This window comes from Ctenopharyngodon idella, chromosome 21, assembly GCF_019924925.1.
Source record: "Ctenopharyngodon idella isolate HZGC_01 chromosome 21, HZGC01, whole genome shotgun sequence".
In the NCBI taxonomy this organism is placed as follows: Eukaryota; Metazoa; Chordata; class Actinopteri; order Cypriniformes; family Xenocyprididae; genus Ctenopharyngodon; species Ctenopharyngodon idella.
In genome coordinates, this window is record NC_067240.1 from 2,475,001 (window position 1) to 2,492,500 (window position 17,500).

Consider the following 17,500-nt stretch of genomic DNA (forward strand, 5'->3'; position numbering starts at 1 on the left):
GTTTTCTGTCTATAAATGTAACCAAACAGTTGTTCCCTTGTCTATTAAAACATGTAATATATTAAAGCGTCTTTGGTGTTTCCATGGTTTCTACAAAATAAAACCGGAAACCGAGGGTAACACGGGTATGACGCAATTGACAGGCGACTCACCACACGTCCCGGAGCCTTGGTTAAAATAGCAATTTTCTCACGATTTACAAATAGTTGGAAACATTTGGGATATTGTAAGTACTCAAGTGAACAAAATATATAACACTGGCCTAGTGGTTTTTGGATATTTTACTGCAAAATTCTTACATATTGCACCTTTAAGTTATATAAGTGGCTTAATTTGAACCTCCATGGCATTTATATTTGTAAAAATACATCTTTTTAAGTTAGATTTTGAGAAAGATTTGAATGTTGCGATCCCATCGGACTTATGATAGCTACCTGAATTGTAACAAAGCACTGTTCACCAGAGGAGAACTGGCCCCCTGACTAAACCTGGTTTCTCCCAAGGTTTTTTTTTTCTCCATTTTAACACCTGTTTGCCACCTGATGTCACCTGTTGGAGTTTGGGTTCCTTGCCGCTGTCGCCTTTGGCTTGCTTAGTTGGGGACATGTGTGTATATATGTGTGTGTGTGTTTGTTTTGTGATGGCTGTTCATGAGTCCCTTGTTTGTTCTGAGCAGTTAAACTGAGCTCTGTTCTTCAGAAAAATCCTCCAGGTCCTGCAGATTCTTCAGTTTTCAAGGATTTTTTGCATATTTGAACCCTTTCCAAATTTTTCTTATTTTGTTGAAATATCTTTTTTTTTTTTTTTTTCATTTAGTACTGCCCTTCGGAAACAACAGAAGATACTTGCATGTTTCCCGGACAACAAATTAAAAACAATATTCCTTCAAATTCAAAAAGTTTTCACCCCTGTCTCTTAATGCATTGTGTTTCCTTCTGGAGCATCAGTGAATGTTTGAACCTTTTAAAAGCTACATGACATTTCTCACCAGCGAGGTAATAACTGTGCGGTTCTTGAGGTAGATAAACTTAGTTTCGCTATTAGTAGAGACACTGCTGCCGTGAGAGATGCACAGATTCAGGTAGGCTAATTCACATATGCTGCTTATTTTCTCTCTCTCTCTCTCTCTCTCTCTCTCTCTCTCTCTCTCTCTCTCTAATAACTGTATCAACTGTATTAGTCATTTTGGAATTAGCAACAGAGGCTTGGGATGAGATGCGTAAGAAATTAGTCCCACACACAAGAGTGTGATAAACAGCAGTTTTCAACTAAATATTCATTTGTTACAAAAAAATAACGTTTTTAAGTGAATGGGTTATTTGAATTTTAATGCTTTTTTTAAATGAATTTCCTGGAAAAATATGCTAAAATGAGTTTGTCAGGACTGCATGGCACATTTGGAGAGTGATTTAGATTTTTTCGTTATGATATTTCAAAACCTGTGATATGCTTTTTGTTACTTTAAACTGCAACAAGTAGCTTGTTTGTAGTTCTAATGCTCAACTAATGAGGTTTGAGGTTATTACATCTAAATATCATAGCTCATATCAAAACCACCTTTTCAAAAACAAGTTTGAACCATCTGAAGTTAACCCAGATATATCTGTGTGAATCCTCAGAGCAGACGCATCCTTTAAATGAAGCACTGAATCAAATTGAGACTGACATCAGGAAGAAATTAGCATGCAACACAATCCGTAATTCGGACATGGTGTTCCTCCCCTGTGCAGGGGCCTGTGTTTGTGTGCGCTGGCATTACGTCCGCATGACTTGCTGTAATTGTCCGTGGCTGGTTTGTTCACCCCTCGACTCAGTCCCGGTTAACAGACGCTTGAGTGCTTTCTCTCTGACCTACATTAAATTGTATTGCTGATTGTTTCTTTGGCAAAGGTTAATGATCTCGGTGATATAAACCAGAACCATAACTAATCAAAAACACAGTAGCTGCTTGTTTATTTTCAGTTTGTGTTGGTTTGATTTTGAAGCTTGAATGTGTTTGTGGTGGTTTCTCTGGTTGCTAAATGCACATGGAAGTGTAAACTGAGCGCAGTTAACCACTTAAGCTGAAATAACTAAGGAATCTCTCTAAACCCCTCCTTTCTGCAAGTCTACTCTACTCTGCTCTGATTGGTCAGACGGCCCAGTCTGTTGTGATTGGTCGGCCGCTTACAGCACGTGTCGGGAACTACACCTTTTTAAATGTGTATGATGATTTTACACATTATTATTTCCACTGCTGTTGTGTGTGAGTAAATCATAAGTGTGTAAATACATGCAGATTCACTGCAGTCCAAACCAAGACACATTTTAATGTCCGCTTGAGCGTTTCATGACTGTAAAAATGTCATTAAAGGGATAGTTCACCCAAAAATGAAAATTCTGTCATCATTTACTCACCCTCAAGTTGTTCCAAACCTGTATAAATCCTTTGTGTTCAACAGAACAAAGAAATTTATACAGGTTTGGAACAACCTGAGGCTGAGTAAATGATGACAGAATTCTCATTTTTGGGTGAACTATCCCTTTAAGTCTGTAAAACAGCTATTAAAACCATTGATTTAACACCGCACCAAAACCCACAGTGCCACATCCTTTTAAAGGTTTAATTTTTAACTCCAAGTCAAAAGTGTCAAAAGTCTGCTCTTTTAATCTGTAGCAGTACATCGTTTATAAAATGTACATGTTCTCAAATGAGATGTCTGTGTGTATTTCCACTTCTTTTTTCTCTTTTAATAAAGTGTTTTTTCCTCTGCTCCTCCTCCATTTGTGTGTGATGTTTAACATTCATCCATCCATACGGTCAGACTCCATGATAACCCTCTCCTCATCTCTGTGTCTCTCTATAGCCGGCGGATTTTATAATTCTGAAGGACGGATCTTCTGGTCTAGTCAAGTGTCGTGGAAGAGTTACAGGTCAGAAACTCCCTCCTCTCTCTCCTCATCTGTGTGGTTTGGGGCTTTCGCTCTCTCGCTTGTGCTGAGCTGTGATGACATCACTGCATGAACCCCTCCCCCTGCGGCCGGACAGACTCTCCTGTCGCTGCTCTTGCATTTTAAAGCTGCATGTTTTTTTTTCCTCATTTCGTTCTTTTGGTTGATTTGGAAATACTTCTCGTCCATCCCAAATGATTTTTTTTTCTCCTGCTTGGTTGTGTTCTCCCACTTTTCCTGCAGTTTATCCTTCTTTTCTTCGTTTGCAAAAATGGTTTTGTTTTGATATCTTCCTTCTCGCTTTATGGTTCTTTGCCTTTTATTCCATGTTTTATGCTTGAGTTTGTTTTGCGTTTTTTTTTTTTTTTTTTTTTTTTTTGTGAGGATTCAATTCTCTTTCTCTCCTCATATATCTTGCTTGTGCTTGATCACTATAATAATGTTATTTAATTTTCTTTGGAAAATTAAACTCGAGTCTGCGACTTGGACTTGAGTCGCACTTAAGTCACAAAAAAATAACTTGCGACTTGACTTGGACTCGAGGAACACTGACTCGAAACTTGACTCATTATATACGCACGTGACTCATCTGAAGGCACACGTATTCATCAACCAATGGAAAAGTGCTGTTATATAAATGAACAACAAACAGTAACAATATAGCCAAGTCCTACCTTGTGATAATTTTGGACCCCAACGACTTGAGACGTGATTTGGATAGCAAAAACTTGAGGCTTGACTTGGACCCCAACAACTTGAGACTTGATTTGGACCCTAAAGGCTTGAGGCTTGACTTGGACCCCAAAGATTGAGACTTGACTTGGACCCTAAAGATTTGAGGCTTGACTTGGACCCCAAAGATTGAGACTTGACTTGGACCCTAAAGATTTGAGGCTTGACTTGGACCCCAAAGATTGAGACTTGACTTGGACCCTAAAGATTTGAGGCTTGACTTGGACCCCAAAGATTTGAGGCTTGACTTGGACCCCAAAGATTGAGACTTGCCTTGGACCCCAAAGATTGAGACTTGACTTGGACCCTAAAGATTTGAGGCTTGACTTGGACCCCAAAGATTTGAGGCTTGACTTGGACCAAAAAAACTTGAGACTTGACTTGGACCCAAAGACTTGAGGCTTGACTTGGACCCTAAAGACATGAGGATTGACTTGGGCCCCAAAGATTGAGACTTGACTTGGACCCTAAAGATTTGAGGCTTGACTTGGACCAAAAAAACTTGAGACTTGACTTGGACCCAAAGACTTGAGGCTTGACATGGACCCCAAAGGCTTGAGGCTTGACTTGGACCCCAAAGACTTGAGGCTTGACTTGGACCCCAAAGACTTGAGGCTTGACTTGGACCCCAAAGACTTGATGCTTGACATGGACCACAAAGTGTTGATGCTTGACATGGACACCAAAGACTTGAGGCTATATATAAACATGTTTATTTGTGGTATGAGTGGTATTGCTAATGCAAAACTCTGCCACAATATTAGTATAACCTGAATGGTTACCAGGGTGTTGCTAGGTGGTTTTTAAGGTGTTCTGGGTGGTTGCTAGATGGTTTCTTAAACCCCCCATCCCCGCATTTCAGTGACCTTCTGGTCCCTAATTATGCCTTGGGTTCCTCTTTTAATGTGTGTCTGTGGGATTATTTTTTTCATCTGTTTTTCTGGTCCAGCAGGTGAAAATGGGAGCTTTCACACTAGGTAGTTTTAGGAACTGGCCACCAGGGCGGTTCCCTGAGAAGTAATAGTTTCCCTAGGGCCTTTTTCCTGGTTGCTTTCGCATCGGCAGTAGGAACTCTGAAGTGACATAATCCGCTCTTGTTGTTGAGACTTTTATTTTGTCTGTGCTGAGAACACAGTGCTCCTATTTTCCATTAGTTTATGATCTGTTTAACAATCCTGTCAAATACATTATTAGATAGAACTGTTATACAAATGAAGATGACAGTGTATGAAAAAGTATTTGCGTTTGTCGTGTGGTTGATGCCCAACGTCGCTGAGCAGAAGTACATATTCATGTTTTTCTTGGTCCAAAGTTGCGTTGGATTTTCTCCTTAGCGTAAAGGTTAAGAGGTCCATCTATCACTGTTTTCCATGTTCATAGAGTTAGTTTGTGGAGTAAATATATAGGCTATAAACTGTGTGTGTACACAGCTTTTTTTAAAAATGGCGGGTGCTGGTGTTTTGCGCACATTTGGGCAATCACCGTACACTTATGTCACTGATATTTCCTATGGTGCTGGGTTAGGCCCTACTCTGAAGTAGGATCTTCCTGTGGTGCGAACACAGCAAAAAGCAGGTACTTCTGCTAATAGTTCTAGGAACTATGAAAAGGTTCCTCTGGTATAGGTGCAATCTGATCACTAAGCAGCATACCTCTGCTCAACAAGAAAACCAGGTTTAGTTTCTTGTTCTGGATCTTAGTTGAAAGAGATTTGCAACACATGCTTCAGTGTAACTTGATCCAGAGTTCAGATTTGTTATGAAAGGTGATTTAAAAGCTGTTGTGGTCTTCAGAAGGAACTATAATCCCCGTACAGTAGCTTATTGTTAGTGGGAAGTGAATATTTAAATTGCAGTTAAACATTCTCATCTAGATGGGCGGTTCTTGGCCAAAATTCATTGCAATGTGGGTAGTCAGAAGTCTGTAATGAAATGTATCAGTGTCTGGCTGTCAAAATGAGCATTTACTCTCATTTGCCAAGTCCCAGACAAACACTGTGGAGGTGCTGGAAGAACCGGAGGATGCTGGGAGTTTTCACAAAAGAGCCCAGAAGGGTTTTTTGTCCATACTGAACCTTAAATCCGAGCGTGAAATCAGTGCCATGCTAAAGATGGTGCCGTGTTACAATACTGACCATGGAGTGTGACAGTGAGGAGTGTCATGGGTTTTTACTCTTGTTTTAAAGACTCGTCAGGGCAGAAAAAGGCACCTTAATTAACAGGAAACAGGATGATGTATCGCACAATAAAACCGCTGTTTATGGAGCTGGTTCAGTGTGACCTGCCGTGAGGGGTCTTTATTCACTGCCAACTGTGTGTTTTATTGACTGATTTTTTTTTAAATTGTCTGCAATGATGGTCGAGTTCATTTTAAGTCGTCTTATGTTTAAAAAGGGTCATTCTACACATTTGTTGAATTTGTTCTTCTATGTATATATAGTGTTAAAGTTATTAACAATGAAATTAAAAAAGAAATAATAATATAATGTAATGTGATATAATGTAATATAAAATATATAATAATGTAATATATTATTTTATAATATATATATATTTACTTATTATATTATTTACTTATTTTTCATATTAAAATATGTATATTTGTAGTATTTATTTTAGTATTACTGAATAATAGTTCTGTAAATGTGGGTGGTCATGTATTTAAAATTTGCTCATGATTTTGTAAAATACTAAAAAAAATCATTTTTCATGAGTCGTTTTTGCAGTTCAGTTTCTGTAAATAATCTGTGTGTATTTGAGAGGGAGTTGTGAATGTGAGAGTATGTCAATAAATAAGGCTCTTTTGTTATAAAAGAATAAGAAAACCCCTGTTTTTCATGATATGAGAGCTGTGCACAGATACTGAATCCAGAAATGTTGACAGAAACTGAATCTGTCAGTCCGTTTTATTGCTGTTCAACTGAAACTCTGCTCGTGTCATTCAGAAAGACTGGCCCCCCCCATAAACCTGATCACCCACTGTGTGTGAGATTTATTTATATACAGGCTCTCTTCAGAGAGGAACTGAAGATTCCTGGCTATGTGTACACACACACACACACACACACACACACACACACACACACACACACACACACACACACACACACACACACACAGTGTTAATGATCCCCAAGACGGGTGCTGAAATACACACTTGACCACACACACACACACACACACACACACACACACACACACACACACACACACACACACACACACGCATGATGACCATCACTCACTGAAAACAATCCAGTCTTCCCAAGGTTAAGCGGTTTCTCCCACCACACACACTTGCAGCACCTGCGTTAGGACATCACAGTCCAGACTTCTGCCTCTGATCTCTACCGCCTGTGAATATTTATAGCCTGTGAATATCTAAGATCAGTTCCTCCCTTATTCTCACTGTGTTCCCTGTTTTACTTCTTCTGAAGATCTTTCACACTATATTTAATAATTAGTTCCTGAAGACAGTCATGTAGATTAGAAAGCAGAATTCACACTTCAGTCACACTTCATATCTGAATGTCATTGCATTAGAGAACGAAATTACTTAAAGGTTCTTATATCGCATCATAAGAACTTAGTTTTTTTTTTATTAACTTAAACGTTCTTTTAAGTGATTTTTAATGTAATGTTTTATAGCATCATGGGAACTTTAAAAGGTCTCTTATTATGAACTTTAAGATTATTTGTTGCATCATATGAACTTTAAGGTTCATTTATGGCATTATAGGATCATAAAGGTTCTTTTATGGCATCATACAAACTTAAAAGTTCTTTAATGACTGTATGAACTTGATTCTTTTATGACATCATAGGATCTTAAAGGTTCTTTTATGACATCATAGGATCTTAAAGGTTCTTTTATGACAGTGGTTCTCAACCGGGGGGGCGCGAGTAGGCTACAGGATGGGAGGAAAAAAAAAAACTGAAAAAAAACTAAACTACTGTCGTAAAAAGTTATAGTTTTGTATATACATAACTCCTGAATAAAATTAAAATGTGTTTGGACTGATTTAAAAAAAAAAAGAAGTTTTGAACAAATTTGATTGGTTTGTCGATACTGAGCGCAAATAAGCGGTTTTATTAAGTGAGTCATTGAGTCGTTCATTCACGATTCGTTCAAACGGCCGATTCATCAAGAATGAGACAGATGTTTGTGAATGGGTCATTGAATTTTTGACTCAAACGATTTGTTCAAAACACTGAATCATTCAAAACACGATTGAGTGTTGCTGTGAGATGCGCTATGTTGTGATCTTTGTTTGGATTCATCGGATCTATTTTCGCTGCTAAAATAGACCAAAACAGTCATTATTTCATCTAAAATGTAAGTGACTTAATATTATTAACTTGTTTGTTGAACTGTCATATCAGTGTCACATTTTCAATCGCGAGGTGATGGTAAATTAAGTGATGGTCAATTGTCAGCTCTCTTGGTTGTCGTATCTTCTCGTATGGTCGTGTGATGTATGTTGCTGAACTGTATTCAAATGTTATTAATATAAAAACACCACATTTTGAAATTAAACTGACATACTGCAGTTTAGTTTATTTGTGTGTGCTGCGCTCATAGACTTTAGAAAACGGCGCTCATTTGTTTGATTTCTCCTCGAGAAGCTGCGCAAGCCTCAAAAGTTTAAGGTCCTTGCACCCTGACTGAGTCCGAAACTGTCGTATTCGTTTTTTCATATTCGTCATTTGGTGGCTCTCAATTGTCCCTCAAAATATTTGCTACGGATGCGAAAAATGCAGAAAATCGAACCATCCGAATGAATTTTTATGACGGACGGAAGTTTCAGAGGCTGCAAACGTAGGCCTATAAAACGTGAGGTCGTATTTTTATATATATATACATATATAATATATATAATATATATATATATATATATATATATATATACATATATACATATATGGGCACTGGGGCCCCAACTGCAATGAACCAGCTTTGGGGGGGCCCAGCTTGCAAAAGGTTGAGAACCCCTGTTTTATGACATCATAGGAGCTTTTGTGACATCATAGGATCATAAAGTTTCTTTTATGACCTCACAGAAGCTTAAAGGTTCTTTTATAAAAATAACACGTTTTATTTATAGAGCACCTTTCCGGTGCTTAAGGCATTAAGGCATTATAGGTACTAAAAAACTTAAAGGTACATTTATGAATAAGAATTAAAGGTTACTTTATTATATCATAGGAATTTAAAGGTTCTTTGGTGGTATTATAGAAACTTAATGGTTTTCTTATGATATCATAGGAACTTAAAACTTCTCTTATTGTATTATAGGAGCCTAAAGGTTCTTTTATGGCATCTTAGCAACTTAAAAGGTTCTCTTATGTCATCAATCTGTAAAACCCTTTTTTGGAACCTACATTTTTAAGAGTTTAAAGATGCAGATGTTGAAAATTAAGCTTTTCATTTGACTCTTTTGATAGGGCAGCAGAGGTAGTCATTATATTTTACAGTGCAGTGACACGAGTGTGTGTGCGTGTGTGTGTGTCCTCTTAAAATGCACCTCACTTTCTTTGCATGTCATTCTGCTCCTTCCTGGAGCTCATGTCGAGCGTGTGTATTTTAAAGGTCTCCGTAACTCTGCCTAAATATAAGTTTTTACAGGGACTGACCCTTCATCAGGCTTTCGTGTGGTCACGTCAGAGCTGCCCTGCTCTTTCTGCACAGATGTACGGCTGTAATTACATGTGAAGCAGCTATTTTCTGTCCTTTGCATTGGGTTTCCATTACCTACAGTTTCTGTCCTGAAGTTATTTAAGTCATAACCGTAGCTGTGCTGCAGCTAGTTTTATTTAGAAGGATATTCTAAAGCTTTTTGCAGCTTCCGTAGTGCTTTTTATATACATACAGTGGCCCCAAAAAGTATTTAGACACTTAAAATGTCCATTGCAAAATATCAGTGTTATATTATTTGCATTTATCATATTTTTTTCCTGCTGTTTATGTTAACTGTTAGATTGTTTGACAAGATTTTTTTTAATCCTGTAGTTTCTTTGCATGTGGGCATTAATTGCACGCTGCTGCTCCACAGGGCCGTGATGTCATAAAAGATTCATCATATTTGATGCCAAACCAAGGACTTTGTGTTCACCACATATTTCTGGGTCCACCATTACATTTTTTTTCAATGATATGATAAAATGTAAACCTTAAATGCAATGCAAGTCACTGTGGATGAATCCATCTGCCAAGTTTTGTTTTTTAGTGATGAGTGGACAGGTTGAAGGGTGAAAGACAAACTCTTGGAAAGGAAAAACATGAACCTAAAGAACAAACCGCAGTCTTACACACACACACACACACACACACACACACACACACACACACACACACACACACAGGCCCTTGAAGCATGAGAGGGTGCAGAGAAAGAGAGGGATTGTGAGAGCTGTCAGCGGGCGTAGTGGGAAAGCTGATTCTGGCAGAAAAGCGTTGTGGGTCGGCAACGAGTGGCATCGATCACTGTGCCGTCTCTGTGAGTGCCAGGGCAGAGAGAGAGAGAGGGAGGGGACGGGGCTCAGTTGGCAGACTCTGAATGTTTGAGAGCGGCCACATGGTTGCCCAGTTGGCAAGACGCCACCGTTCATACCCAGCTTGCATTTCTGAGCCTGTGCGTGCATCGGACACGAAACAGGTGTTTGACGAACTGTAGGCTTCAAGAGTATTAATACAGGAAAAGAGGGCTGTGTCTGCATATGAGATGTGTTTGAAATAGTATGCAATGTGTGTGTGTGTGTGTGTGTGTGTGTGTGTGTCTATCTAATTGTCTGTCTGTCTGTCTGTCTATATATGCACTTTTCATTTATAGAGTGCCCCTTGCAGAATTTGTGAAAAATTTTAACAAAATAAGAGATCATACAAAATGCATGTTATTTTTTATTTAGTACTGTCCTGAGTAAGATATTTTACATAAAAGATGTTTACATATAATTCACAAGACAAAAAAATAGCTGAATTTATTAAAATAACCCCGTTCATGATCCATGGTCCATCATCCATTTTCTTTTTTTTTTTTCTTTTTTTTTTTTTGTGATGGTTGTTCATGAGTCTCTTGTTTGTTCTGAGCAGTTAAACTGAACTCTGTTCTTCAGAAAAAATCTCCTGCAGATTCTTCAGATTTCCAGCATCTTTTGCATATTTGAACCCTTTACAGCAGTGACTGAATGATTTTGAGATCTGTCTTTTCATACTGAGGACAATTAAGGGACTCAAACACAACTATTAAAAAAGGTTCAAACATTCACTGATGCTCCAGAAGGAAACACGATGCATTAAGAGTCAGGGGGTGAAAACTTTTGAACAGGATGAAGATGTCCAAATTTTTCTTATTTTGTTTAAATATCAATTTTCTTCATTTAGTACTGCCCTTTGGAAGCAACAGAAGATACCTACATGTCTCCCGGAGACAAATTAAGTACAATTTACCTTGATCTTCAAATTCAAAAAGTTTTCACCCCCGACTCTTAATGCATCGTGTTTCCTTCTGGAGCATCAGTGAATGTTTGAACCTTTTTTAATAGTTGTGTTTGAGTCCCTCAGTTGTCCTCAGTGTGAAAAGACAGATCTCAAAATCATTCAGTCACTGCTGTAAAGGGTTCAAATATGCAAAAAATCCTTGAAAACTGAATAATCTGCAGGACCTGGAGGATTTTTCTGAAGAACGCTGGGCAATTTAACTGCTCAGAACAAACAAGGGACTTATGAGCAACCATCACAAAACAAAAAAACAGTCGTAGATCATCCAGGTAACCACACACAGTATTAGGAATCAATGGTTCACAAACTTTGAATGGGGTTATTTTAATAAATTCAGCTATTTTTTTTTTTTTTTTTGTCTTGTGAATTATATGTAAACATATTTTATGTAAAATATCTTACTCAGGACAGTACTAAATAAAAAATAACATGCATTTTGTATGATCTCTCTTATTTTCTTAAAATTTCACATTTTCACAGATTCTGCAAGGGGTTCACAAACTTTCAAGTGGCACTGTATATAAATTAAAACATTTAGTTCCTGTCCTTGATTCTGATTGGTCAATAGCTGTGTTTTATTCACAATAAAACATGGCTATGACCGCTTCACCCAACGGTTCTGTGTATCACTACACAACACCCTTAGCAACCACTCTTAGCAAAGTAAACTGTTTGTTCTCAATTGATATTGTTCATTGAAGCTTACTGTATTATGTAGAAGAGTATTGTGAGAAAGGGATCGAGTGAGCGAGTTTATTACCTGCATTCAGATTTAGCATTTTCCTTCAGGTCAGTCCTATGTTCATAATAAAAAATCTGTTTAAATGTCCGATGTATTATCTTGTCCTTTTAACGTTTAATGGGTTTTCCCGTGACTGACAGCGCTAGTCAAAGCATTTGCCAGTTGCGTCTTGTTCCGTGTTCGCAACAATTCAGTCTATTCAATGTAAAAGTCTTCGCTACTGACTGACACACTCATAAAGACAGTCTTTGCCGCCATCTAATGGCGTAATAATGTAACTTCTGTTGCTGTTCACGGTCAGGGACTATTTTTTTCCGGCAGAAGGAAGGCTTTTAGTGAAAGTTTACTTCATGAAAGTTGCATTGTTACATATTCTTGGCTTTCATATTTGTATTGTGTGGTAATCGTTTTATAAAAGCGAGGCTAAGGTACTCGAGGCTAGTGCTGTATCGTGAATAACTCACAGCTGAAGGAGTTGCTCCGCTTTGCGTCGTGCCTAACAACGCCCTTCAGCCGCGACTTATTCATGATACAGCACAGCCTCTCTCTCTCTCTCTCTCTCTCTATATATATATATATATATATATATATATATATATATATATATATATAATTCTTTTTAAATACATACACATCAATTATTATTTATTATTTATTTCGTTATTCTGTCCCCCTTGCTCCTCGTTTAATATTCATATTTCATATTCAGGGTGAAACCCGACTCAGGGTTCGACTGATCAGGTCTGGCATGTGAATTAATTTTTCTGGGAAAGTACGGTGTGTGTGTGTGAGAGGCCATGTCATGTGCTCACACTCAGACACACACTTCGGTCGAGCCTTTGTTGATTGTTTACTGTGTGTGTGTAATTCTCTCCTCACACACACAACAGGGTCTTTGTGTTTGTGTGACCTCCTTTTAGCATTTCTGTACACTGAGGGTCATTGCTAGTGTGTGTTGTGCGCACGTGTGTTTGTTTCCTCCCTGAAGCTGTAAAAGCTCATCTGCCTGTTGATCAATGATTGTTATTTTTCTGTGTTGATTTCTGATGCATCAGTCACTGGTGCTGCTGTCCTGCAGGGTCAGTCATGGGGCCTCGTGTCAGTTTGATTTCATTTGGGTCTCTGTCCAAACATATTTTTTTCCTTTTGATATGTGAAGCACATTAAAACATCTGATGTCTAAAGCCACAATGTGTGTACAGCAACTAAAAAAGTGGTCATATTCTATAGTTTTTCACCTGAAGTGTGCTTAAAATGTCAACCAATGTCATGTTGTCAATGTTGACCATAAACATTGAGTTGTATTTGAACAGTCGTATTGAAATACATACGTTTTTTAAATGTAGAATGAATGCAATGTAAAGCAAAATAATAAAATATTTTATTTTTTATATATTTTATTTTATTTTATTTTATTTTATTTTATTCAGACTGTAGAAAAGCCTGTTTTCCAGTGATTTTTCCCATTTTAAAGCCCTGTCTGTATATTGGTTCTTGTTAAATCTATATTCTAAAGATACAATAAGTTTCCTCTCTCTCATGTCATAAGTTTTTCTCTCAGATCAGAATGAAAGAAATGAAACGGATGAATCTGGAGAGCCGATATAAGCTGAGCACTTAAGTTTGTAGTCTCTTTGCTTGGGGCCTGCGATGTTCCGTTAAGTTTCCTGCATCTTTATTACATTCCGCTCTCTTCACTCGATTTGTTTTCTTTTGTCTTTCAATCTCTCTGCTCTTTTTCTCCACAGAACAATAAAGTGCAGCACGTATGGAGATCATTTGTAGGAATTTGAAAAAGCTTTTACTGAACACCTGTCAGGATATGCCTGCTTATGAACTACCATATATACAGTCATGGCCAAAAATATTGGCACCCCTGCATTTCTTTCAGATAATGCACTACTTCTCCCAGAAAATTGTTGCAATTACAAATGCTTTGGTATTCTCATATTTATTTAGTTTGTTTGCATTGGAACAACACAAAAAAAAGTCTGACACAGAACTCCAAAAACTGGTTAGACAAAATGATTAGCACCTTTTCAAAATCTTCAGAAATAATTGCATTTTAAGCATGTGATGCTCCTTTAATTTGTAATTAAACTTGCATTTAAAGGGTTTTGTGTGTCCCTTTAAATGCAAATGAGCTGCTGCTCCCGGCCCCCTTTCCAGAAGAGGGCGGAGCTTTAACAGCTCGTGCTTCGGTTGCTCAACAACAACAAAGCTGGAGAATCTCACGCAGCCAAAATGAGGATTGTCAGTAACGGTGTTCAGCCTTACATTGTTCAAACTGGAGTCGACACTGATGGAGAGACTCAGGAAGAAGTTACAACTTTTAGACGTTTCTGAATGGTTAGTGGATAAATTTATGTAGTTGCTGTGGAGTTGATTCAACTCATCGACTAGCATGTGCCGTCATGTTAATCTTTTGTGCAAATCCAGCGTTGAACTGACAACAGCAACAACACTCTACTACAACAACTCTTCCTCTTCTCTAAAGCAGCCCAACATGGCTTCACCCCCTTTGTTGTGTGTTCTTGGGGGCGGGGTTTATGTAAATTTTGTGGTTAGTGATGTCACCTACCCAGGAAGAAGCTCATTGTAGTCCCTACCAGCCGTTTGTTGTAGTCTTTAAAAAGCGAATTCTGTGAAAGAAAATATCTCCTTTTGCATTGAACTTTGAGCGTCGTAACTTTGCACATGTTGTTTATGCTCAAACAGCAACATACACACTAACTAAAGTTAAAAAATCATAATCAACCACCCCTTTAACTTCTGTTATTTAATCTACTCATCTGTGTTCGCATGTGTCCGTCCTGACAGTAACTGTCAGGATTATGAAGCTCAGGTATCAATGTAAATCAAATCAGTTCATGCTTGTGCTCTGTTGATTTCATGACACGTTGCATCATTGATTAGAGCCGCTTGCCTAGTTGACCATCACTATTACTATTGCTCAAACTCAGGGTTAGTGATTTCAGCAGTTCAATAATAAAGAATTGAACTTTGATCTGGGACTTTGGTCTGCAAATCATACCACCTACAACACCTGAGCATAAAAGCAGGAACTTTTGCACAGGAAAACACCTCTCAGGTGTTCTTTAGAAAAAGTAACCAATCACAGTGGAAACTCTTAAACATGGGTTGTCATGAAAATCATTATATCAGGTGTCATTTTCCTGTCCTGAGGTTTAGTTGTCATTTCAGAAGCATGCCACCTCATATTTTACATGTCCTGGTTTCACTTCCCTGTGGGCACAGATATCAGTTCAGGGGAATTTTACAGTTTACAGTTCATCAGGCAGTGATGTCATAGGTTATCTTGGTTATTGGTTTCTCTATTTTTTTTAAACACCTGAATCTGAGTTCAAGGACACAGGACATGCTGTTTTTACCTCATGGGACAGTGTGCGACAGCGAGCACATGCTATACTAACAGGCTGCCGCTGATAGGGAGCGAGATGGATGTTTTGGCTTTGTCTCACCCATGCTAATTTTGGTCGCTTGTCATCACATTTCTCTTCTCTCCTTCCAAGAGGTGCTGTTCTGCCTGAAGCCAGGGTCATTTGATACTAATGTTACGTAAATGCTGCTTAACTGCTCTTTGCTCACAGGCAAAACGTCTTCGAATTATGAATGAATACAAATACTACAGTGAAAGAAGTTCTGCATTGGGCTGCGTGATATTGGAAAAACTGGCATTGTAATATTTTGTTTTTCTGCGATATATATTCATTGCGATATGTAAAAACACAGGAATTTTCACCAGATAACTTCAATATCTCTATTTTGTATTAGAGCTGCACGATTCTGGATAAATTGAGAATCACAATTTATTTATTTATTTTTCAAATAGAGATCAAGATTCTCCCACGATTTTTAACAGACGACTAGACAAAATATGAATGATTCAATGACTCACTCATAAGTACTTTAATTGTTTCATTACTGGATAAATCAGCAAATTTTGAATGAATCTCTTGAATGAATGATTCAATGATAAATAATGACAGTCACTTGTCGCCACCTACTGGTGTAACGACGTAATCTATACAATCATCATTTGAAGCGTCAAGTTACTTTCAAAAAGTGATTTACTCTATTTTGATCGCTGTTTATATCTATAGACATCGGTGTTTATATCTGAACTATAAACGTTTATCCCAGTACTTCTGTGATAGTATGAATGTTTAACGATTAATCGTGCAGCTCTATTTTCTGCATAGAAAATACAGAGAATAATAAAAATAAAAAAAACTTTTTACTCTAAAGACTTTTTTTTTGTGAAACCCATCTTTTTAGGCCTGAACAATTTGGGGAAAAACTTGATAAATTCTAGTTACGAAAAACAAATTTTAACGAGAAAACTTTCAAAAACTTCATAGGTCACATTTTCACTGTTTTTGACCCATTCAGTATGAATATAAAACAATAATAATTGTTTTTTGTGATTATTAGTAAACAAAATAAGAAAAATAATTTTATTTTATAGTACAACTGTAAAATTACAATACTAATATTTAGTCTTCATTTCTTTATTTTCAAATTAAACAGTCAAGCTTTTATTTTGGCAGTTTTCTGGCAAATAATTAAATGCACGCATGAAATAAATAAAAAATAAAGGTTTTTTTTCAGAATTGCGAGAAATAAACTCTCAATTGCATGATATAAAGTCAGAATTGTGTCTTATAAAGTTAAAATTGTGAGATATAAACTTGCAGTTGCATGTTATAATGTCCAAAAAGACGTTTTTTCTCAGAATTGCGAGTTTATGTCATGCAATTCTGGCTTTATAACTTGCAATTATGTTTATATCTCACAATTCTGAGAAAAAAAAGTCAGAATTGAAAGTTATAAAATCAAAATTGCATGATTAAGAACTCGCAATTGCGAGGAAAAAGTCAGAATTGTCTTTTTGAATTACCTTTTTTATTTTTTTATTTAGTGGCGGAAACAAGCTTCCATAGACTTCACTCTAAACGAGCAGTGCATATATTTATTTAATTACATCCCAGCCATATTGCAGCTATTCTGTCATCATCATTGTATCAATAATTATTTAAGTTTTGCAATACAGTGTTTTTTTATACTGTGACGTACCATGTAAATAGCATTGTGCATGAATATCGTAATTATAGAGCACCATGGCATATATTCAGAATTACTTCAATGATGATGTTTTGTTCCCATTCCTGTTCATTGTATGGAAATGTGCAGAATATGTATATTCATTCTCATCATGTGAATTGTTGTTGTTGTTGTTTGCAAAGTGAACACTTGACTGCGATAGTTTTTGAGCTTCTCTCTCAGATGTGGAGATCATAGCTCAACTGACAGCCGTCTTTTCTTCCGTTTCTCACTGTTGTTCTCACAGAGGAAACATCACGCTACCGAAGATCCCGGAGTCCAACATGGCTCTGAGCGTGTTAGGAGTGTTTCTAGGATTACTTCTGGAAGTTTCCACACAAGGCCCCTCCAGCGTTCCCAGGAGCTCATGGAAGCAGGATGGTGAGTGAAGGGTTAATTATTTTTTTCTTGTTTAACATGTTATGGGTGTAAAACGTCTGCAGGCACCACATGTGTGTGCTGATGCTATTTGTG

The 17,500-nt window shown here is 37.4% G+C and overlaps 1 protein-coding gene across 6 annotated transcripts in view; it reads left to right on the forward strand.

Annotated features, from left to right (window-relative positions):
* sema4d (sema domain, immunoglobulin domain (Ig), transmembrane domain (TM) and short cytoplasmic domain, (semaphorin) 4D) overlaps positions 1-17,500 on the forward strand; it is a 73,079-nt gene that overhangs the window by 24,588 nt on the left and 30,991 nt on the right. For 5 of the 6 annotated variants that reach the window (XM_051878026.1, XM_051878020.1, XM_051878021.1 and 2 more), the window contains exons 3-4: positions 2,847-2,913; positions 17,274-17,407. In XM_051878026.1, the coding sequence (XP_051733986.1) occupies positions 2,847-2,913; positions 17,274-17,407 (201 nt within the window). The remainder of the gene's footprint in view (positions 1-2,846; positions 2,914-17,273; positions 17,408-17,500) is intronic. The other variant, XM_051878025.1, reaches the window with a different exon arrangement.